The sequence below is a fragment of the Leuciscus leuciscus genome (genome assembly GCF_965113295.1).
Source record: "Leuciscus leuciscus genome assembly, chromosome: 12".
NCBI classification, from domain to species: Eukaryota; Metazoa; Chordata; class Actinopteri; order Cypriniformes; family Leuciscidae; genus Leuciscus; species Leuciscus leuciscus.
This window is the reverse complement of record NC_138736.1, coordinates 16,375,433-16,401,078: the sequence shown is the minus strand read 5'-3', so window position 1 is coordinate 16,401,078 and position 25,646 is coordinate 16,375,433. Positions and strand designations below refer to the sequence as shown.

At 38.4% G+C, this 25,646-nt stretch overlaps 1 protein-coding gene across 3 annotated transcripts in view; it reads right to left on the bottom strand.

Moving 5' to 3' along the window:
* ldlrad4a (low density lipoprotein receptor class A domain containing 4a) overlaps window positions 1-25,403 on the bottom strand; it is an 89,978-nt gene extending 64,575 nt beyond the window's left edge. For 2 of the 3 annotated variants that reach the window (XM_082186785.1, XM_082186783.1), the window contains exons 1-2: window positions 25,264-25,403; window positions 625-1,085 (exon numbers count right to left, since the gene is read on the bottom strand). Coding sequence is in view for 2 of the 3 variants with exons in the window: in XM_082186783.1 (XP_082042909.1) it covers window positions 625-664 (40 nt within the window). In the remaining variant the exon portion in view is untranslated. Of the gene's footprint in view, window positions 1-624; window positions 1,086-24,440; window positions 24,503-25,263 lie in introns of all 3 variants that reach the window. The other variant, XM_082186784.1, reaches the window with a different exon arrangement.
* Window positions 25,404-25,646: the final 243 nt, after the last annotated feature.

The window sequence follows — 25,646 nt, the reverse complement described above, 5'->3', positions numbered from 1 at the left end:
ACGTGCTGATGACGCAATGATTGGATGAAAATGTTTTGGTCCTGAGACTTCCACAGAAGACATACATGAAGTACATGTGTTAATATTTAGACCACTTCTATTATTGATTGCTATCAGAGTGTGAACAGAGTTTAAACCAGTATAACAAAAGTGTAAAAAAGTAATGTATTCTCAAACAATTAAAGGTGAACTAATAAATTTGTTGATACTGACACCTATGGGGCATCATGCACCCATGTTTTTTGTTGGTATTGCATAAAAAAATTCTAAATTTCAAGTGAGATTAGATGATTTTCAGTTTAAAACATAATTTGCGGAAGATGTAACTCAATTGGACCTAATTTACACATGAATGAGAGATTTCTTATTTCTTATTGTTGTTGTAGATATAAAAACAGGATGTTGAACTGGGAAGTAACTGATTGGTTATGTGATTGTGGCAGCAACTACAAGGACTCACCTTATATAGAATAAAAGTGATAAATGATGTGAAGTCTTAATCAGATGCAATTGTACATCAATTTTAATATTTCATATATACTATTCATTTATTTATGCATAAAACTTTAAGGAGAAACTTAATTTACTTAGTATACCTATATCAAGGGGTAAAGTGATTCTTACCTGTGTTATTATATGTGGCTGGGTAGTCAGCTGCCTGCATACTGCCCCTGCAGTAATGCTTTTATCTGCAGCTTTAACCAGTCCAGTAGAAAGAGTGTTGCTGTGTGACCTCCATTTTGGATCCTCTGGTTCAGCTCATGTATGGCAGTTGTTCTTTAAAGTCCTCCTGGCCAGAGGAAGTGCTGGATTTGCTAAATGACCAGTTACAAAACTCACTGTGGTGAAAAGGCTTGCTAAACAAGGGACCCTATCCTCCAAGCCATGGATATGCAGCCATGGCCAACTATGCAAAGTTTCACTCTAAAGCTTGGAAGTGTTCAACGTGTCTGCTAAAACTGTCTTTCTTTCCACTTTTCAGGCTTGGCATGTGAGTGACACAGATGCCCATAGGCACCGTCCTATCCAATGTGCCATGGGTGTCATCCTTCCTCAGGAGTGCTGGAGTTTCTTCTTAGGAGAAACTGTAGAGAAAAAAGAAAGAGAGAAAACTGGTTAACATGATTATATTTGAACAAGTGATTCCTGTTCCCCTTGGCTGGTTGATTTCGGAAGAGAGCCATATGGAAGACTACACTGGAGAAACAACCTTCTTTATTTGTTCAGATGCAAAAACACAGCAGGGTGGCACTTTGAAGTCTGGAGATAAATATAACTGGGGGTGGCGTGCACACCTCTGAAAGTAAAATCATCTCCACTTCAAACACTACAGGGAGAAGAGAAGCCCGCTCAACAAGAAAAGGCAAATGAAAAAATGTTAGCAAAAAGTACAAATGCGTAGAAAAAAAATATAAAGCAAAGAATATGGATATGTGTAGGGCAGCTATGGACACAGCAGTCTGGTTTTGATTGCTCTTATCTATCAAAGCACCATGTAACAGTCAAGTCATTAGGAACCGGAGACTCTATAGCCATCTATGATAGAGGTCTACATGGGCGTTATATTGACCCTAAAGTCTAGGAATGTGCATATTTTCAAAATCGGATGCTTTAACGACTAGTTGACTAATCATTCTTAAGAAAGCTCTGTATAATTAGGCTGTTTTAAAGTTCACTCCACCCTGACTGTACATGGTTTTAAATGGGTGCTTATATAAGGCACATTCTTACATTCAAAAACAGCTGGATGGAGGGTAGCAGAATGTAAGTGAAGTTGTGGAAGACTGGAAGAATGTAAGAGGAAGATTAAAAGAGGAATTGTTTTTAACCTGAACTCTCATGGATGCACAAAAAAACAGCACACGAAGCAATACAATGGACAAATCCATTATTCTGAATGCATAGGATTGTAACAATAATAAAAGTAATGGGAAAGGGCTTAAACCAGCCCGTAAACAAGCCCCTGTGACCTGACCGACCAAATCAGTGCTGTCAAATTTTAACACCATATTCCAATAGTCCAACTTTGAATGATTTTAGCTTGAGACTTCTGCAGCACTAAGTCCAAATGTTTTCAAACAGAAGAATGATGTGAACACTCATTAAGAAACATGTCTGCTCGCTGTCTAGTCTGACTATGACCCTGAGTCTGCAAAATTACACAAAGCTCAGGGTTCAGACAACCAGCTAGTCAATTTTGAAAATATTTAGGTTTTCACATAGCAAGACCTGATCAGGAGACAGACTACTAATATGTGGATGCAGATTGGCACAGACAGTGTGTTTAACTCAAGGATGAGAATGTCTCATTTGAAAAACAGTGGATTTGATTTATAGCGATAAGGATGTGGAGGCAGTTAGGAAGGAGCGTGAGTGAAGTTTTCTTTTTGTCCCCAGGACAGAGTTTGTTCATTGTTTGACTGACAGCTCCGATATCAGCCAGCACACACAAGCCAAGACTCTCTCTCGCTCCTCTCCTCCTTGAGGACAGTTCCTCCTTGTGTCAGCATTCTATGCGACGAATATCTCTCTCTGGAGATCGGCCAGAGCGCCGCGGCGCACTGTGACGAACAGAAAATGGAAGATAGGGCCTCAGTGCAACAACTGCAGCAGATATAGAGTAATGTGAAGGACTGATCTGCATCATTTCTGTTCTCATTTCTGTACTGTTTTAAGTGTCCCTGATACTTTCTAAAACTTCTTAAACTTTTTGAGAAGCTGACACCATCCAGGAATCATTGTACAGAAACCCCAGGTGTGTCTCTTTGCAGCACACAATTCATTCATATCAGTACATCTGACCATAGATCTGTTCAACAGGCCACATCTTGTTCCTCGAAACTAGGCCAAAAAGCACATCTGAAGCTGAGGCTATCCAGGAGATATATAAATGCTTTCTGGTCATGACTGAATGATAAACAAAAGGTTCTGTGAGACAGGAATCTTGAGGCTCGGCTTTGGCATACTATACTGACTAATCCTTGAATTCGCCCATCAATGGCTGCCCATACATTTCCATTATGACACAGCCACATGGCAGCACTCTCCTTTGAGACGAGAAACGCCATAGGGCATGTTGCTCTTCTGACATTGATTAACGATCTAACAACTTCCCACCATGCCAGATAAAGGCAGTTTGGCTGAGGGGCAAACGAAAGCACACACACAAACACATGTACTGTACAGTGAAGGTGAAACCTTCACCCACACACTATTGTCGTTCCACATACAGCCATGGTGTGGAGACCAAACGCAAATTTGTGAAAACATTTCAGTGCTATTTCAACTGATCATGTGACATATAAAACTTGTACTTTGAGTAATGACTTTAAAGAATTCTAGACCTGGACAAGCAGAAACCCTTTGTGGGGAGAGATGGATAATGGAGTGTTTGAAGGTTGTAGGGGACCAGGTTATTTGCGCCACTGGGATGATGTAGCCTAGTATTGAAAGAGCTTGGTTTGTAACAAAAACATTGTACGTTAAAACTCCCTAAGAGTTGAATCATGAACTACCACATTTGTGCAATCCCTTCCCAAGTTGCTACAGGTGTATTTTAAATCACCTTGGATAGAAGAATAATCTAAATGACAAAATAGTAAATTAGACATTAGCATTGCAGGTCAGATACTTTAATGTAATTCTTGCAGTTAATGAGAGCTGAAGTACAGACCCGAGCAGAGGCTTGACATAAGATAATTTAAGGAGGTTAAACACAGGTCAAGTTCCAGTTTTCTGGGGGGCTTTTGAAAGACACAAGTAGGTCAGCAAGAAGTGAGTTGTATTAGCCTAGCCATGAAATAACTACTGCCTGAATGAACAGCTTAAAAGCTTGAGCCAAGAAAAGGCAGAATTGCAGACCATATATCATTGCAAATGGCCAGTTTCCGTAAAGTGGTCAGCAAAGTCTAGGGTGACTTCTACTGTTTTAGGGAACTGGTAGGTATGACTGTATGACCTTTAACTGAGATGTATTAAAGGAAGTTCTAGGCTCAGAAGAAGAGCAGATCAGGCTTATAAAGATTATTTTCAAATTGAGAGAGTCTGCATCCAGTTTGATATGTTAGAAAGGCATGACGAGATCCACTCAAAAGATCATAGGTGGAGAGGCAGAGAGGAGGAAATGAGATGTGCTGAGATAAGCAAAATACTTTAAGAGAAGCAATGAATGCATTACAGTTTTGAGTGCAAATGGAGAAAAGTATGGGCCAAGTACCGAACCCTGTGGTACCCCATTGCTGATGAGACAAACAAGACAGCGTAAAAGACAGGCCAACTTTTTACCAATGGCCACCTGCACCTGCACACTCTTTAACAACAAATTACAGAAGTGCTCCTAGACCTTCACCAAAACCCCACGTCACTCTCATTGCAATTGTATGTTATTACATAGACACCTTATGAGCACTTCATTAGCAGCCTTCTGCACACACCTCAGAAGGTAGCTGATGAAGAAGATAAACTGAGAGGGGGGAGTCAGCCTAACTTTGTCTACCAAATTAAACTCTGGTTTGACTCTCTTCAGACTCAAGAAAAAACAGAGGAGTTCCCTCTATCCACTACTGCAAAGCTAGTGTGCTGTTGATAGTACCCTTCACTGTCAGTAGGTTGGAAGGAATTTGCCAGAATATACAGAGAATTAGTTTCCTACAAATGATCTTTTAGTTTCAGTTTCACTATGTCCCCCCCATGACCCAAGCCTATTGAGAATCCCTAACCCTAATTCCTGACCCTAATCTTAATCTTAGATTTGCCTCTGGCCACACTTAGGATAACCTCCTCACTCACACTCCCAACATTTTATGTAACCAGCTGTCTTATGTAACTGTGCATACTTAACAGCCAGTGTGCGAAGTACACAATGACTTCCAGGAGAGTTTAAAAAAAAAACATATATATATATATTTAAAAGCTAAATTTCAGGATACAATCTATTGAGGTTTCACAAGTCTCAAACAAACCAAGTTGCCTTTTGGGCAATCTTGAAGACTTTTAAAATAAAACACTTTTTGTGTTGGCTTGTTTATACATAATCTAGAGAGTCAAGGACCAACAATCTGCAACTACAATGGGGGGCTCCATCTCGTGTCCCCAGGACTACCAAGACTCCGTTTTTAAAGAGGGGGATCCCTTATTTGGCACCAGATGAATATTCACCTTCTGAATAAATCGTAACCTAACTTTTGTGGTTACAGAAACACACTCTTAAAATATTTCCTTGTGTAATATAAAGTATGTAAATGTAAATGTTTAGAATTTTGTTTACACCACCTTTGTAGAGTTCAAGCATTAAGTAGGGTCTGTCAAACCACCCCAATTCGTGCCCAAATGAAGATGTTTTAAGTAACTGTTATTAGAATCAAAAAGAATATAGACCGCTAAGCACTCATGCTGTTCAGCCATTATTTGGCATAGTTCCTGCTTCTGGTGTAGGAGTGCCCACGTAATAACCCAGCAAGAATATTTGATGAATCTTTTATCTTACGTAAGGTCCCAAAACCCATCATCGTCTCCTTATCTGCTCTCCAATGAAGGATTTCCTTCTTAGTCTCTGTTGTTCTTTATTATAAGGAGCTGTGAATCAGCCCGGATGTGCCAAGCTTAGATTTCATCCTCTCAGGCATATTCTGCCACCTAAACAGTGCTCAAACACACACTGATACACATACACAAACCTGCAGATAACCTGCAGTACCCCATTTATAGAACATCCACCTACTCTCAAACTATCATTTTTAACATTTTTTTTTTTACCTCTTGTCTATTCCGAACTGGACAGACACTCATACACACCTGTTGTCCTCCGCAACCACTGATTCATTACAGTCCTGCCATGCACCCAAGTGTGACACAAGCCTTTTGCCTTCTCCATTAGATGAGTCACAGCTCAATTAAACCTCCCCTGGCAGACACACACACTTTTAGCAGACTGAGCGCTCAGGGGGGTGGCACTGGCTGTAGCAGACCTGGCCTCAGGCAAACATCTCTTTCAGACTTTTAATTATGGCCATAAAGTCAGGCCCATTTTGAGCCTTGTGCGGGACTGTTTTCTTAATCTCGCTCCAGCCCCCTCCTGCTGAATTTCTGACCATTACCACACACTCCGGCAATGTTTGTATCCACTCCCACCCGCACCTGCAAACATTGTTACAGCTTGTCGAAATTGTGAAAAAAAATTACACAAATATTAGGGCTATGCTAAATGTTTAGAATAACAGAGATAAAATATTGTGATCAATTAAACTGACAAGATAAAGTAATGCTAGCACCACAAATGACAATTCAATCACAGGATTGAATTAGATAATGAATCACCTGGCCTAGCCTGCTATGGAGGAAGAGAATGTTACTGATCGAATGCGGTGAACTTCATGTGTTGACTGTTACGCGGCAAATTGCGGGACCTGCTCTGTATTTTTTGACCGCCCACTCCCACCCGCAGCAAAGGTAAAACTGCCCACTCCCGTGAGATTGCCATTGGGATCCAAATCTCAATGCAGCCATCAACTTTGCAGCTTATCCCTAACCAGGCATGATGTGACAAAGCGACAAGCAGTAAATAAATCAGTTTCTATTCTAATCAGACACGACTGCAACAAGCAACTTTATAGGTTGCTCAAGGCCCCAGTATACTTACAGCATACTGCATTTTTTTTTTTTGGTTCTTCGCTTAAGTGTAAAACAACGTTTGAAATACCTCAACAGCGGTACACTGTTAGCAAACGTCTTACTGCTGAGAGTGCCGTTTAATTGAATATGTAAAATGCTGCACGCTTTTCTCTCAATAACAAAGTAAACGCACAACAAAAACGACAGTGGTGAGAAAACAGCAGTTAAGAAAGCATCTGATCATAGAGATGTGGATATGTTTGCATAAACTCTGCTATTTGGCACTCCAGTCAAGTCACATTTATTTAACATTTTATACAAAAGATGACTTTTAAAACAAGCAGTTTACAGTATTAAACAAAAAACAGTGCCAGTGTTGCTTTCAATTAGAAATACAACCTCAATTTCTACTATAAAGCAGCTCTCCAGTGTGTTTTTACTCGTGTCAGACCTCAACAAACTGAATAAAAGGGATGAACTGGAGAAGATTTCTACGTCAAAGGCGGCGGAGCCACAGAGCATACCTACCTATTACGTAATCACCATGGACTGACTAGTTTGAAGTCGTTTATGGCCAGAAAGTTTGCTTTTGTAAGCAGTTTTAAACTCCGAAAACAAACATATTTTTGGCCTGATTTTCTACATTAGTCAGTGATTTCATTTTGCTTGAAGTATATCAAAGCCTTTAGTTTCTAATTCTGTGGTGTCACAATGGGTAGCCCCACCACAATGAAAATATAATTCATCCAAAAACACTCATTGTAGCAGCCCAGTACCATTTAAACATTTTATTTTTAATAACCTGAGCCCTCTGACCCCAGGAATTTACGTTTCCGGCCATTCAGAAAGCATCTTAAGATTATACCAAGTGCTTGACATTTATATGGCCAATATACATTAGTTGGGGGTGCCCAATCCTGCTCCTGCCGATCGACTGTCCTGCACAGTTCATCTCCAATTCTAATCAAACACACCTGAAGCAACCAATTAAGGTCTTCAGGATCACTTGAAAATTAAAGTCAGGTGTGTTTGATTAGGGTTGGAGATGAACTGTGCAGGACAGTCGATCAGCAGGAGCAGGATTGGGCACCCCTGAATTAGATGATATTCCATGGGAATGTATTATAAAACATAAAACATGGAAAAGATTGACAGGTCTAGAAATGTTGTGTACTGTCTGTATTTGCATCTCACATTTGGAATTTGTGTATCATTGTATTGTGCCGAGGTCTCATTATTGTCTGGGTGTGTGTGTGCACAGGGGTTCAGGGCTGAATGGTGCCAGTCTAAGAGTGTCTCTGTGGTGTCTGCCTCATCTGCCAGCCTCAAGATTGATTTATCAAGACATAGAGAACGAGGCAACACCCCCCTCACACCATCTTTCTGTCTCTCTTTAAAAAACACAAAGTCCCCAAAACAACCCCAGCACCCCACCCCCATCACAATCACATTTTCCCCCTCAGACAAGTGCTTTGCAGGCAGAGCTAGACACCGTCTCACACACTCATGCAGGGTGTGGGCTGATGGGGTGGGGGACGGCTGGCACAGAGGGGAATCATAACACTTGATGGTAGCAGAGCATGTCGGATGTAAACAGCATCATTTTCTCTTTTATTTCATTTACGACAGAATAAAATATGGAAATAAAAAATGTGGGTGGATGTGACTCCCCCTCCCTGCACAAAAACTTCCGTCTCTCGCCCGCATCATTATCCGTCTGCGTCGTTTTTCAATCGGCTGGCGAGACTGAGAGCTCACGGGGAAAAGAAAAGCCAGCAGAACATGTTTAATCTCTACCCTGTTCCTGACAAGATTTTTTTTTAACAAAAAATAGGAATGAAAAAGCAGAGGAGAGAAGAGTTGCAGTGTGGGTGGAGTTATGACGGGGGCTTTTTTCTTTTATAAACAAAGTACTATAGAGGTACTATAGTACAGTTAACATCATGGTATTTTTATTTATACCATTGTACCAAATTATTACTGAACTGCATAGTTGGACATTATCAGCATCAGAAAATATTTTGTCAGTTTGGCTGATTAACAGAAGTGCTCTTTGAGTCTTTTTCCAACATCTAAATGACAGCCTTGTCAACAACTAATAAACATTTTCTGTTTTTAAATGTTTTTCATGAGTTTTGAGTAAATATTGCATATAATAAGTGAAAAATTTCATTTCATGTGTATTATATCAGATTATCTATATTAGCAGGGTCCAAAGTAAACATTGCCCAAGTGCCAAATGCAAGTAAAATTTGGCTTAGGTAAATAAATAAGTTGGCCGCTAATTTTATTGGGAACTGAAAAAATTTGTGATTTGAGTTGAACTGAAGAAAATTATTCTTACCCTCAGTGATGTAAGCAACAAGAACCATTCAAGGAGTACAAACTGTCTATCAAATAAAACATATGTAGAGACTGACTTTGAAAAAAAATTAACATCATTAAATTTGTTTGTTTTTTCTCCAGAACTTTTTTTCCTTCCTGAAATATTCCTTTTATTAAAACACAAAAATTTACTGAGAAAGTCTTCACGATTTGTGACAGGTGAGAGACTTCTTTTGTATGATGCTACAAGTGACTCAACAAACAAGCACAGTTCAACACAAAAATGAAAAATAAATCGCAACATTGCTATTTTTCATATGAAAATAGCAAAATAATCCCAAAGGACAACAATGTTTAAAATTGATATTATATTATATTATATTATCCAGAATCCAGAATCTGGATAATATAATATAATATCAATTTTAAACATTGTTGTCCTTTGGGATTATTTATATTATATATTATTTATATTATATATTATTTATATTATATTATATTATATTATATTATATTATATTATATTATATTATATTATATTATATTATATTATAAAAATCTAAAACACTTTAAACTAAAGTTTCATGTCAGATAAAAAAAAAAATTCTGTACATTTTCTTCACCCATCATTGTCAAAACACTGATGTTGGACAAAAGGTAATTACAATTAAAAAACACTTTTATTGAAAACTACTAAATACTTTTTTTTAAAAACCACCACCATGGCATTACCATGATACATGTTTTAAAAAAAACATGGTAATACACCATGATGGTACTCTTTTGGTACTTTTTTATTTAGTTACAGTTGTAATAGAAATTATTCAACCCCCATTGCAAATCAAGTTTATTGGCAGAATTTACAGACATTCAACTGTTTGCAATGAACAAATCAAACAATAGTAATTGAAATACCTCAACACAACACAATAAATGTTTCAAGTGGTTTCCTCAAATTCAACTGAAAATGCAACTTCAAAATTTGTCTCATAATTATTCAACCCCCTGAATAGAATCTCTCACAACAGCACAAATCAGGTGTTGTCTCAAGCACACCTGATGCAACTAATCAAGGGCTTCATTAGTTGTACCAGGTGTGCTTGAACTAGAACACATGAAATATCTGAACTGGCTAGGTTTGTTGAGTGTCACGTTTTACTGCATGTTAGAAATATGGCTAAGTCAAAAGAATGGTCCAAAAAGTTAAGAAGTTTTCATCGCCCTTTACAAACAAGGAACAGGATACAAAAAGATAGCCAAGCCACTCAATAATACTCTGTCTACAGTTAAGCATGGTGGGGCTCGGTGATGCTCTGGGGCTGCTTTACATCCTCTGCCACTGGAAACATGCAGCGTGTGGAGGACAAGCTGGATTCATTGAAGTATCAGGAAATCCTAGCAGAAGCTGAAGCTTTGCCGTCATTTGACAATGATCAGGACAATGATCCAAAGCATACCTCAAATTTCACCAAGGCTTGGTTGCAGAAGAAGTCCTGAAAGATTCTACAGTGCCATCACAATCACCTGGCTTGAACCCCATATAAAATGTCTAGTGGGATTTGAAAAAGGTGGTTGCAGAACGCAAACCCAAGAATATTACTGAACTGGAGGCCATTGCTCATGAAGAATGGGCTAAGATTCCTCAGAAACGCTGCCAGAATCTGGTAATATATCTAGTTTGCAGCAGGTCATAACAGCAAATGAGTGTTCTACTAAGTACTAAAGATTATTGCCGTGAAGGGGTTGAATAATTTTGAGACTGCAGAAGTTATTAAAAGTTGCATTTTCAGTTGAATTTGGGGAAACCACAATATTTGTTGTGTTGAGCTATTTCAATGTTTGTTTGATTTGTTCATTGCAAACAGCTGAAAGTCTGTAAATTGCCAATAAACCAGATTTGCAATGTGGGTCTAAATCTCTCCAATATTGCAATAAAGAAAATAGACGCAATGAGTTGAAAGGTTGCTTATTATGACTCCAGAGAACTTTAAGCTCAAGACGATGAGAGTCAGATCAGTATATAAGGAGATGAATCACATATCAGATAAATGCTAATGCAGCCATTTCAGCTTGATCCCTCATTTAAAGATTGTATCAGAATGTACTTGTTTCTAAAGGACAGGTAAAAAAAAAAAAAAAAAAACTGCGTCTGGTTCGGCCAGACAACACGATCTTATATATCTGCAGCAGAAACTTTCACAGATCATTGGTTGACGTTATTGGCTGGAGAAGTGCAGACCTGGGCTTCATTTCGTCCTTTCTAATTGACCTTCTATTCTTGCTGATGGGGTTATTTTATCCGTTTCTGTCTTAAAGGAATAGTCCCTTCAAATATAACAATTCTGGTTACAAGCCCTATTTATTTATTTATTTATCCATTCATATATTTATATATTTATTTATTTATTTTATGTGGAACACGAGGAGACGTTTCGTGGTTGTTTTATTATTGTTGTAGTTTTTCTCCCCCTTTTTGGAGTTTAACAGCCCAAATGTATCTTCATTGTATGGAAAATAAAAAATGTGTGTACCATTAAAAAAAAGAACGTAATTCAGGTTTGGAATGACATGGAGGTGAGTAAATGATGACAGAATATTCATGTTTGGGTGAACTACTACTTAAATCCATCTCAGAGATAAATTCAAAACAATAGCAGGTGAGATGTACTAAAATAATAGTCTAGACAGAAAATGACAGAATGCGTGTTTGTCTGGTGCATGAAGACATGAGGTGTCTGTGACCATCCTATGGCCCCCTCAGGTGTCAGCTGAGAGCCCGTCTTTAGGGACAGCGAGAAGACAAGAGAGAGCAAGAGAGAGTGCATGGAAAGGGCACAAGCACATTATCGTCTCGTTTGGTACCGAGGGTGCCAGACTATAATGAATAAAGGAGGCGATATTAAAAAAAGAAAGAAAAAGAGGTGTGAGGATGCCAAGCGCTTGGAGAGACACAAAGGGACACGATAAACCCTGATAAAGTCAAAGAATGTTGGGAATGGAATACTAGTATGCGCTTTCTTCACTGCACTCTATATACTGTGTACTGTGTACCTACTATTTTAAAACAGTGTGTGAAACAGAATGCAGTATGCAGCAATAAACTTTTCAAGAATTTAAAGTTTAATAGAAAATGTGTATGTCTTAACTCATGGCAGTTCTATCAAATAATGGATCAAAAAGAAAACAAATATGATATTGCTTTTGGTTCATTGGTCACACTGGAAATAGAAGGTTGAGTGCATTGTCCAGTATCCAGTGCGCCCTAGATGTATACTGCAGAGTATTTTGCCAAATGTACTCTAGAAGGTTATCCGGTTTTCTATACTATGCACACAATACATGTTGCATACTCCAAAACGAGTTTGAGTAATATGTTCAACTATGTTCAGAATACTAGCATATTGCTTACTGTATTATACTATACTCTGTTATTACTCTAATATTCAAAACTAGCATGTGAAATAGTATGCAATATCCAATGATACTGTATGTTTCAAACATGCTACTTGCTGCCACATCTCTATAGTTAATACTTAATTTAAAATTTTTAAAGAAATTGTGTCAAAAATGTTCATCGTTTGACAGCCTTCAGATTCATTCTTCAAACTGGAATAGAAGGTCACATTGTGCTTTGTCGAAGATTGCATTGTAGGATACAGTATTCCTGTGTGTTTCGGTTGAATAGTGAACATTTTGACAAATGTAGCAGCATGTAACCCAGGTATTTAGTGCATACTGAATTTAAATAAAAAAAAACAAAATGTGCATACTGTGCTCAATACATATAGCAAATGTAAGTATTTAAGGTCATATTAAAAAATAAAATACTTATTTTACAAATTTACAAGAAATGTGTAAAAAAAAGTCCAACATTTAACAATCCAATTAATACATTACTCATTTTGACAAATGTATAATTCAGGTATTCTATGCATACTACAAACTGAAAATGTGCATACTGCGCACAATAAACATACTGCACATGTATAGTGTGTAATTATTGAAGGTCATAATAAAAATAAATAACCATTACTAAATAAATAAATAATTTAATAAATTAATAAATATTACTTCCAATTTATTCATCAAACTGAAATTGAAGGTCATATTGTGCATTGTGGAAAAGTGCATTGTGGGATACAGTATTCCACGTGGTGTGCTTCGCCTGAATACTCAACATTCTGATAAATATAGCATGTAATCCAGGTATTCTGTGCATACTGAAAAAAAATGTATACTACGCACAGTATACATACTGCAAATATAACGTTCTGAATATACCAAAGGTATACAGGATAATGAGGATATATGGGTATGTTACACGCATGCCAAGTCATGGCAAGTCACAGCTGGTCATAACGTATTACACATAAATATTCACATATTTAAATGATCATACTTAATCTACATTTAAAGGTACAGTAATATCCTTTGGGCGTGTACAGTGCACGTGATGCAAATTGTCACCAGTTTGACAATCGACTTTCACAGGTTGCATTAGAAGGCACTAAAGAGGGTCCAAACACTCTGCTGGTAACACTCTCTCTCAGCAATGCTGGAAGTGTCAGCTTCCACCCAATCAATGGTTCTTACGGTAGCACTAACAGCGTCTAGACGACAGGGTCATTGACTGCTCTTCAGAACTGTGTGTGTGTGTTTGTCTCAGTACAGAGGTCGCACGCAGGGCACGCGCTCTCTAGCAGGACAGACAAGGCATTACATTGACCGTGCATGTGGGGGGAGATTGCTATCTCGTCTCCACATACCTCGACACACACACAATCTGTTGGCAGACTAAACATTTGACTTCAAAGGCCATGTGGTGAATTAAAGCATGTCTGTTCTGTCTGCGCGTCTTCTGATGTATGAGTACACTAGAAAAACGAAACTAAATTCTAAACGTGTGTTCTAAAAGGCTCAAGTTTAGGCACAAAGATGGGTGGGCCTGACATTACAAAGTCACATCTGACATTACTTTACAAAAGTTCACCAACACATACTTCATTGTTTGGTTCAAGCATTGTAAGAGCAATTTCAGTTCCTAAAATGCCTGTTGAACATACTTAACGTGCACTCTTGTGTTACTGTGATGTTACAAACCTCAGTGCTCAAGGGAGTAATAGTTAACTTCAAATGTCTGTCGTTAAACCTATTCAGGTAGCTATAAACATAAAACATTCTTGTTTCAGAAAGATTATCTAACAGCCTGACACAACTAAGCATAAATTGCATAATACACAAACATTTTGGGTAAATAGGAAGAGTTGAGAGTATATTTATGATTTTAGGTGAATCACAACATTAAAAAATTTGATTTAAAGAAAAAAAGTATTTAAAAAAATTAAACAAAAATACTGTGTAGCTAAAGGGATAGTTCACCCAAAAATTAAACAAAAAACTGATATTTTGAAGAATGTTGGTAATCAGACCGTTGACGGTAAACATTTACTTCCATAGGGAAAAAAATACTATGGAATTCAATGGGTTCCGTCAACTGTCTGATTACCAACATTCTTCCAAATATCTTCTTTTGTGTTCAAAAGAAGAAATAAACTCATAAAGGTTTGGAACAACTTGAGGGTGAGTAAGTAATGACATTTGCTAATGAATTTAGTAAATGACAGTGAATTTTTGGGTGAACTATCCCTTTAGTTTGGTTTAATGCTAATAAGGAAAAGAACTATAATCTCATGAAGCATATACAGTACATGTATATAAATACATATACATACACACACACACACACACACACACACACACACACGAGTAGGTTTTCTTTTCACAATATCGATATACAGTATATTATCAAGTAGGCCTATTATACTGTAGGTGACTTCCTAAAAATAATTCTCAATACCACAGCAAAAACTATACTATTCTAAATAATGTTAAGACTAACTAATCTTCACTGTATTAATTAAAGTTACAAATTAATAAATAAATAAAAAGTTTAAACAATGCAGGCTGATGACTTCTACAAAAGTATTTATCATTGATTAATAATTAACAACCTCGTATAGCATCACAGTAGGTTTGTCCTTACGGTTTATAAGTAATCGTAAAAAAAAAAAAAAAAAAAAAAAAAACTATACTATTGTTATATTTTATACAGGACAGCCTTAGAAATGTTTGACTTCCTGAGCAGTGTACTCAATAATGAACTAGGGAACAGACTGAGACACACCCTGGGTAGGCAGCCCACCAGGTAGTGAAAGAGAGCTCTAGTGAGGACTATCAAAACATGGGCTTATGACATGGATCATGACATCATAACATCCATCCATCCTTCAATGGACCTCTCTCATCACTTCATTTGTATAGGGGAAGGGAAAAAAAGGACAGCATGTACTGTCCTACATCCCATCAGGTCAAGCAAACGTCATACAATTTCTCTTAAAAGCATAGAATACAAAACAGATTGTTTTATTTATTTATTTAGTCAAAAAGCCCCATCTGCTTAAACATGGTGAGTTTTGACATTTACAACTCTGCCGTTCTTTTAGCTAAAGTGTTTTTAAGATTCGCCTGTTCTGTCTCTCCGTTCCTGAATGCATCTGATTGTATTCACAATGTTCCGGAGCATGCAGCCTCTTTCTAAAGACGCCCTGTGTTAACAGATGACGAGAGACACAAGCCACAGCTGTACGTGCAGTACAATCTAAAGAATGAGGGCTTGTACAGTGCTGTTCCGTTCCGTTCCGTTCGCAGACACACACACACGCGCAGATCTCAACTGAAACCATGCCAACTGCAGACAGAGTCTGCCACAGCACCAGTGAACATTTATAGCACAGTTTTCACACAGGAAAGGTGAGGTTTGTGTGTATGTGCAAGAGAGAGAGACACGGGGAGCATTAATGTGTGTTAGCATTTACGCATTGCTATTTAAAGATTTTGCAACAATTTTCACCCAAACGCCTCTGTAAGAAGTCATCGAGCACATGGTTTAGAGGTCACCCCTCTCACTCAAATAAGGCAGAAGAAGAAAGTGTCTAATTTGCTGCAAACGTAAGAACAGCGCAAGTCTGCCTAGCAGCCTTGTGCGGTTCAAACTAACTAACGCCACCACATTGGCTCAACATATAAGTCGGTCCTCTGAGAAGGCGCACCAGAGGGGTATGGCCTGGGTCATAGGCTTTGCCCCGGGAGGGGATTAAAAAAAACACTATGCAGGCCTGAAGCGTCTCCATCTGGACTTTCTATCAGAAATCATGTCCCACAGGCGCTAACTTGGGGCACGTCCATGCAATATGTTCCGCAAGAGCTAGCCAGATCTTAGCAGCACTGGCAGAAGACAGACAACGCTACGAAAAGACAAAGGCTTAATTTGTGGTATGAGACACAAAGATGGTCTGTACTGAGGGGTATAACTAGAAATACTGCAAGCATGTAGAGCTATGCTGTGCTTCAAAATACAAGATAAAAATTTTTTGGTGAATCATAAATTCAAATTTGACCCCATTTACACTACCTTTTTAAATTAATCTCTTAAGATTATCAATGCTGCAATTATTTGATCAAAAATACAGTAAAAACAGTATTTTTGTAAAATTATCACAATTTAAAAGAAACCATTTTCTATTTGAATACATTTTAAAGTGCCCGTATTATGGTTTTTCGAATATTCCCTTTCATGCAGTGTGTAATATAGGCCTAGCTGTTTGTGAATGTAAACGTTCTGCAAAGTTGTAAAGTCAAAAGTGCACGATAAATAATGTTATTATCTCTCAAAAGAAATAATCAACTCTGAACCACCTAAACGAGTCGTTTGTAATTCGAAACCCACTGCGTTACGGTTCTACGTCACTAGAAAATACATTTGCAAAACGCACACCTATGTTGTACATTGTCCGAACAACTCGACCCACCCTCAAACACGTAGTTTTACTGACGACTGCTTCTCAAATCTTGGGAGTTCAACTCGGGATTCACAAAATGCTTGCTCTTGAAAGATGGGTCAGTACCCAGTTTATTTGGACCAGCTTGCTCCTCAGAATCACAACCTGTAAGTATGAATAATTATTGATGTATATATTTTCTACCGGGTGTTCAAAATACATAGTTTTGTGTTTTATATTGTGTAAGTTTCTAGCTAACTCACATTATTACTGTCTTACTTGAAATACGTCTGCTAATCAGCTGTGGGACACTATTACCTAAAACTGTGTCTATTACTGCAGATTGTCTGTCGTTCTTACTACTTTGAGTAAAGATAAAGGATGGAGCAAGATTTGTTTTGCAAACTTTAATGTTACATCAGTCATTCACGTTAATGCTCGGCTAACGAATTGCCTGTTATTGATAAGTTAATACAGTTCCCGCATCTGCCCTGCAATAAATTAGACATTTTTGGGTGAACTAACCTTTTAATATAGGACCTACATGGTGAGCGGTACTTCCAGAGCAGGGCTCCCTGGAGTGAATTTTGCAATTACTGCTGATAAGTACAAAACTCTGATTAGCAAGGAAGAGATACCTTTTATCACATGTTGCTTCATCACTTCTTAATAGAACAGGGCTTCTCAACTCTGGCCCTCAAGGTCCACTCTCCTGCAGAGTTCAGCTTCAACCTCAATCAAACTCACCTGCCTATAACATTCTAGTAATCCTGAAGACCTTGATTAGCTTGTTCTGGTGTGTTTGATAAGGGTCAGAGCTAAACTCTGCAGGAAAAAGGATCCCGAGAGCCAGATTTGAGAACCCATAGGACCATAGACTGTAAAAAAAGATGAACAGCGCGTCTCCACTTCCTTGCACTGTAGAAGAATGAAGCCAAAAAATCCAATTAATGGTCATTGCTGATTTCGTCATTCAGAGCCTGAGGTGGAGCCGCGGCATCAAGGACCTGCACATACTCCCGCTCACGCAGACTCAATCACAAGCACAGTTGTCAATCATGACATTACGCCCTGTTTTTATAGCATCAAATATTTAACTAAAACCTTTGGGGAAAAAAAGTATTTGAAGAGTAATTCGATTTTTTGTTGGGCTCGCGTCCCATTCGATTACATGGAGAGGGTGGGGTTTATGACCTATACTTGACCTATATAAATGTTTTAGCTTCACTTTTCAGGACACATTTGGCACACTTGGCTAGGACAAGGATGCGGTAGCCCTGTCCCAAATGGCACCCTAAGCACTCGCGGTCTTCCTACAAGTCTGCACTTTTGTGACATAATGCCGCTTTTACTGTCAGGAAGAAGTGTGCAGCAGAATTTGCATCAGTCCAGGCTCGGTAAAACTGTGAATCGAGGGTGCATATCGACCGCAAAGTGGGCGCTTGCGAGCACCCTTCTGAAACCTAAAATGACAAATGGGAGACCTTACGGTCTCATGGACTTAACAGACACACGCATACGGCAGCCATTGTAAGTCCACAAGACCGAAAGTGCATATGAAGTTTGCCATTTTGGACAGGGCCGGTGTGATATTCATCACAAAGGAATTGAAACAACCGCCAATCACACCAAGTAATCAAAGACGATTTTGCGAGAAATCTTTTATGATCCCCGAAATTTTACTTAGACAGACAAATCTTACAGTGTGCACTAGGGCTGGACGATTAATTGAATTTTCTTTTCTATTTCAATTTTGGCTTCCAATAGTTGTGAAAATAAGATAATCAAAATAAAACTATTATTGTGCAGCATTCTGTTTTGCAATGATGCTCTCAATTTGTGTTGTATTATAAATTCAGTGCACACTTTTCCTTTACAGCTTGTCCCACCCTAAAAGCACAAACTTAACATCCTGTTTACTTGTCTTCAATAGTTGTTCAAGGACTTTTTACTCACATTAGTTTGCCTAGTAATTTTGCTGTGATATCTAAATGATGAAATTTGAAATTGAAATTTCACCAGCATCTAAAATGTTGGTTTCATTAAAACCATTAAAAAAGGTTGGTTGATCAAAGGGTAGATGAATAGTCTGACTCAGAAGTGTGTGTCGTGCACTACACTGTGAGACCTTTCCCCTTCAGGCCAACCGAGTTTGGCTGAACACAAGGCATGGCGCGAGTGCTGTCCCGAGAGCAGTTTGACCGCACGGTCGGAGAGGGACGTCACGCATTCCCCGCCTGTGTCAGGAAGCTTTCCTGCTATGCTGTAGGAATGCAGGCTTCTATCGGCTTTCTCTCCTCGAGCCAGGAAGAGAAGAGGGGGAGGGAGGCCGTGCGAGAGAGGGAGAGAGAGACGTGGGCAGGCTGCAGGCGAGGAGCAGTCTGCCTCACCACTTATGGGCATGTTAGGTGGCAGCAGCACAAATGACCATACATGAGTCTGAAGCTGGTGGAAGGAGACGATCACGATGACTGTTGATGTCACAATGCAGTTTTGTGGCATCTGTTGCCAGGTTTGGCCATCAAGCAGTCAGAGTTAAAGTACAAGTCTCATCTCATTCCATGAACTGTAATCAGGATCCCTGACCCCAATCTTTGTCATAGCCATAGCCATGTCTCAGGTCAGCTGATGAATGCTGCACCACCACAGCTGGCTGAATGATGTCTGCATGGATCAGCAAAGTCATCTAGACTCATCACACCACAGCGATCAAATTACAGGCCTAGTCTGGCTCACTCGCTCAACGAGACGAGACAGGGTTGGGAATGTTTTTATTCTATTTGTTTGTTTGGGGGATCGAACTAATGTACATGCAATTTTTAATCTGCGACAATGCGACGCAGAACATCAGTGCTCCGTGCCCCAATTGTATATTATCTGTCCAAAGTACTGAAGTTTGCAAGGTATGTATGAATGTGCAAAACTTAACTACATGTTTTTAAAAGTCAAAAGATTTTTAACCAGACAAACCATTTTTAAAACGCAAAAGTCATGATGAAAGATGCAATGTAAAGCTCAGTCTTAAGGCTTGTTTACAGTTGACAAATATTCTGTGCAAAAATTGTGTGCAACAAACATTTGAATCAATAGTTGTTAAAGTGTACAGATTTTTAACCTTTTTTTTTTTTTTTTTTTTGCACAGCAAAGAACTCTAGTCAACCAAAAATATTTGGTCCTTATATACTGCTGTATTTCTGCTTTTGCATAAGCACCACCTACTGTCAGAACATTTGCATTGCTGTGAACAGGACTTTAGGCTTTGGTCGCTGGAGCGTTGGAGCTTTTAAAGAGATTAATTTAAGCGCACAGAATGTCTCAGAGTGGGTTTTAGCATGCTAGCATGGAGTGATGCAAGTGGCACAGACATTACACACTTTTTTTTTCTTTTTTTTTTCTAATATTAACCACATTTGCATGAGCAATGAAAAGGAAACTGTTCTTAAAATTAACATCTTTCAGTTGCTTTTTTTTTTTTTGCAAGACTTTGTAACTTTAAGTTACAATTTATTTAATGCTAATGGATTAAGCTTAGAGGCTGAAAAGTTCGCAAAGGGGTCAGTGGCATAAATACACTATTTTTTTTTTATGTGCTACATGCTACACTAATTGCATAGTATTAGAATGTGAATTGTGGCATCTGAAATTTCCAGGTCCTCTCCACTGGGGAACTGAAGAGTAGCAATGGGACATTTACGAATTTAATAATTCTGGTTTAAGAGCCATTCAGCTGGAAGGCATCTGAGACACGGCTGAGAACAGACTACACTTCAATGGACACAAGAGAAAGCAGGAGGGCGTTCTCTGATTTAATCTCCATGAATAAATATGTTGGCAAGCAAAGGCTAGATATGCATCAACACTCTCTCAACATATAATATTTCATTCTGATCTTTCACTCGCTCTGCATTCTGGATGTGTGATTGACATTGGGCCATTTTTGTTTTGTTTACTGGCTCCCAAAGTAAAATCTACAATAAGAATATCAAAGAATAATATTATAACCGCAGTAAACTGTGCTGCTGGTCCAAATCCGTTCAGTTAAAAGTCTTGAATTATTTTTTGAAAAATATTAAGATTAAAAACGAAAGACCTTGGCATTCTTTCCAGTGCTGTGCTCACAGGCTTGAGTCAGGCCTTGAATAAAGACTTTCGAAATCAAGCTCTGTCCCAAACACTCCCTCTTCCTGCCCAATGAATTATTCCTGCAGGAAACTAATCCATCAATAAGCCTTCAAAGCAAAAAGATGCGTTGAACCAGGACTCTGATCAATATTTATGGGGCATACATGAATAAAACTGAGCTTCTTCAAAGGCAGCTAAGAGAAACCTGCAGAAAGACAGAAAAGCCCTTTTTCTCTTCCTCGCCACAGCCGTAGATGCTAAAACCTGGTGAATTTGGAGTCTTAGCCTGAGCTAGAACAGAGAGACTCCCTGGGTGGACTGGGAAGGGTGCCTAAGATGGCTAAAAATAAAGATCGAGAAGGAAGAAGAGGAAAAACAGCAGCCTGTTAGTCCCTAATCAGTCTCCCAAGCTTAGGAACAAGTACATAGATGGCTTGTTGCTAACAGGCTTGTTCCCTAATGCTCCAGCAACACAGGAGTGTAGATTTATGTACCACATCTATTATGATGTAGTGATTGTTGATGGAAAGCATGTGAATGAGTCACAATAAGCACTGCTTGCTGGCTCTGCTCGATACATTACACCCCATGAAATCAAAAGTGAAGCTTTGTAGGTTTTAGTATAAGTCTGGTATATAGGCATTTAGCATATAGGCCTACACATGTTTACAATACCTACAGCCTTTCTCTTCTGAAAATTAAACAAATCATCATCATCATCATCATCTTTTCACAGGCATATAAAAAAAATGTATCTGTTGAAATGCTCTCTAAAATGAGAATGCCCACTCTCTCTGACTAGAAATAGCAAATTATGGGCTGTTCAACAAAGTGAAACACTAGCTTGCTATTTACCGAATACTGTGCCATATTTACTGAATACTGTGCCATATTCACTGCATACTGAATACTATTCTTTAAAAATAGCAAGTAAAACAATAGGCATTAACCTATCGTGAGCATTTAACAGTAGTATGCCACACGTAGTTAGTTATACAGTTTTGAATTAATTTTGTGTATACATTTTGAAGCTTTTGTTAGTCCAATTAATGGACAAGTCAAAACAAAAGAAATGTAAAAAAATTACAGCTGTAATCACTCATATCACACAAAAAAATAGAAGACCATTCAATTCACACACATTGCATTTGATAGACATTCAGGCTATTGCCTGAAAACCAAATTTTTCAGTTTCAAATATAAAACACATCAACAGTAGAAAGAAAATTGAATTTGCAAACCATTTCATTGCATCTTCAACATGAAATTAAAGACAAAATCCTGCTACAAATAAACCATCAGCCATATTATATCTGTATCAGTACATAAGCATGAATGGACTGCATAAATACACTGAAGGAGTGAGTCATGCTATCAACATATTTGTGGTAGGATTAAAAAGATTACTGTGTATATTTGCTCCAAACTGGACTGCATTTTTATCAGCTGTTTTTCAGTGGACAATGGCAACAATATAAGGTCACTGGCAAAATACTGTGATGTAAAAACAAACTCATGCAAAAGAGAACAACAAAAACCGCAGCACCCAGCATAAACAGCTGGGCCAACTTCAGACAGGTCAACAAAAAACAAACCTTCAGGGAGGACAACTTTATTTTTCATATCCTCTCAGCACTATCTTTATACAGTCATATCAGTGCAGAAGACTCTCTAGAGCAACATTAGCTGCAGGAAGTGATCCAGGCTTCGCTCATTGCACAGGCTCAGATGGAATTTCAGGAATTTATTCCCCAATTTTTAGTGAAAAACTGTGTAATTAAGCCATGAATATGATCACACTAGACTTTGAGCACGCAAAATTTCACTGGAAACTGCAAAGAACGAGAATGACGCTTTTTTTAAAACACAAATTTGACATAAATAATAAAAACACAAACTGTACAAAATTCCAGTATCTTGCATTTGCATATGTATTAATAGAAGGCAATGGTTTGAAAAGTGTAGCGTAAACACCCCCTTTATGTGTTTGAGGCCTGGTTTCACAAAGAAGACTTAGATTAAGCCAGGATTAGGCCTTAGTTAGTTCAATTCGGACATTTAAGTAGCTTTTATAAACGTGCCTTAGAAAAAAAAAACATTACTGGTGTGCACCTTGAGACAAAACAATGGCACTGACATGTTTTAAGATATTTACAAACATGCATTTTAGTCTGGGACTAGGCTTAAGCCTTGTCTATGAAAACGAGGGGAAATGTTTTAAACTGATTCTTACTTTTAGCTGAGAGCGTTATCCAATTATTCAAAATATTCAATAAATTAATATTTCCTGTAATATTATATAATAATATTTTGTCATTAATTACTTACCCTCATGTTGTTCTAAACCCCTAATTCCTTCGTTCAACTTCAGAACACAAATCAAGATCTTTTTGATGAAATCCGAGACCTTTCTGACCAATTTTTGACCAAAGCTTTCCAAATTTTCTGAAGAGACACGACTGCTTTACATGATGAAGAGACTGAATTTAGGCTTTTATAGCTGCGTGTGTTACGCAGCACATTTGAGCTTCCGCAAGAACCAATGAGGTTTGTTCTCGTGAGTAAAGCAGGTTGAGCTTCTGTTTATGTTCGCTGATCAATGTTTAAATGTGAATAAAAGCCTAAATTCAATCTGTTAATCATATAAAGCGATCAAGTCTCTTCAGAAAATGTGGACTAAACCGCTCAATTCATATGGATTAGTTTTATGATCTCTCTCTAAACTTTTTGAAGCGTCAAATTGGTAGTTGCGTAGCTGTCAATGGAGGGACAGAAAGCTCTCAGATTTCATCAAAAATACCTTTATTTGTGTTCCAAAGATGATTGAAAGTCTTGCAATGTCTTGAGTACGAGTTATTTATTACAGTATTTTCAGTTTTGGGTGAACTAACACTTTAATGTTGTTTTTGGGTGGGGTAAAATTAAGTGAACATTTTGTTCACGTACCCCCTCTGTCACCTCACGTACCCGAGTTCAGGAACCACTGCTCTACAGGACTAAACAAGACCAAGAGTTTCCATGATGTACTTTTTGCTGGGTGTTTAACAGAGGTGGAATGAAATGGACATTGAGTGAGACAGAAAGTAGAGGGGTCAGTGTGGAGTATCACTTAATTTGGCAGCTTAAAGGGAAAGCACAGGCTCTGTTCCAAAACCTATTGAGCTGTCTTGCTGTCTACTGCCTACAAAGGCAACTGCCTTCTAAGGCAGCATCTGAAATGGAACATCACTTTTTGTACCAGCAGTGTTCCCATGATGCTTTAAAATAGTGCCTACTCAGGCAGCTCTCTAGTTTTCGGAACAAAGCTACATCCGTGTTATGGCGCTGGACTGTGTGCATCACTAGGAACAAATGAGGGAATCTGGGGCCTGGGGCTCCACATAATGCCACTTTATGTTATTTCAGCCATGCAAAATGACCCCAGGAAAGAGACAGAGGAAGTTTTTTCAAGAATTACTGTCTAGCCACATTTTAAGGTACCAGTATGGGCTGAATTATGCATCTTTGTGAGACTGAAAGAGGTTGCAGCCATGGTCTCTGATTCACCTCTCTCTCAGACATGATGAATTATGAGTCTTCAAACTGGCCCCTGAGGATGTTATATACGCCTATAAGGGAATAACAGTGTAAGAGCACCATTACATGCCAAAAAGACACAACCCTGCAATAAAAAAAAAAAAAAAAAACATTTTGAAAGCAAAGCTTCAGGATTTATCTTATTGTGTGTGTGTGTGTGTGTGTGTGTGTGTGTGTGTGTGTGTGTGTGTGTGTGTGTGTGTGTGTGTGTGTGTGTGTGTGTGTGTGTGTGTGTGTGTGTGTGTGTGTGTGTGTGTGTGTGTGTCAGTGTTTTTGTCGCATAACATGAAACATTGCATAAAAGCCTTATTGCCCCTCTTACAACAAATCTATAAAAATAATGCAGAGACAGCATCCTGATATTTCTATTGCATAATACAAACTGACGTTAAACAGTCACAAATAACTTATATTTCTAAGTGCATACTGTGTTTACCTTCTCTACAGAAACTTTTAATTAGACGAGGATACTAAAGTCCTGACATTGCAGCAAATAAAAATAAAAACTTGATAACTTGATTAGACCAGAAAGTTTAGAATGGCACAGAGCCCCGTTATTTACCGCGCATTTAACCTAAGATCACCGCAGTAGTGCGAGGTGGAATACTGAACATTTATGCAGCATTAATTTATAAGCGACGGTCCCTTTAAGAACATGAACGCGTCTTTTCCATTGCGACTGTCTGCAACAACTTCAATTGCTTTTTCCTTGCAGAAATGCAGCACATTTACTCCCTCTAACCACTCCGGGCCATCATCAAATAACTCCATATGATAGATAGAAACGGCTTACGTTTGTAAATGTGTCGTCGTGATGGGGACAGAGCCGCAGAGGGAAGTGTCTCTCCTCCAGACGAGGCTGTCAAGAGCGTCTAGACTGACTGTCTCACTCTCATGGCCAAAACTCAGCAGAGCACAAACTCCCGTTGTGTTCCAGTCAGTCCAGCCCTCTGTCTCGCTCTATGAGTAATTTGCAACACACTAGAGCGACATCTGCAGGACAGGAGTACCAATGAGCGCACACGAACGTCATTAACAATGTGTCCAAGGATAGATAGATAGATAGATAGATAGATAGATAGATAGATAGATAGATAGATAGATAGATAGATAGATAGATAGATAGATAGATAGATAGATAGATAGATAGATAGATAGATAGATAGATAGATAGAT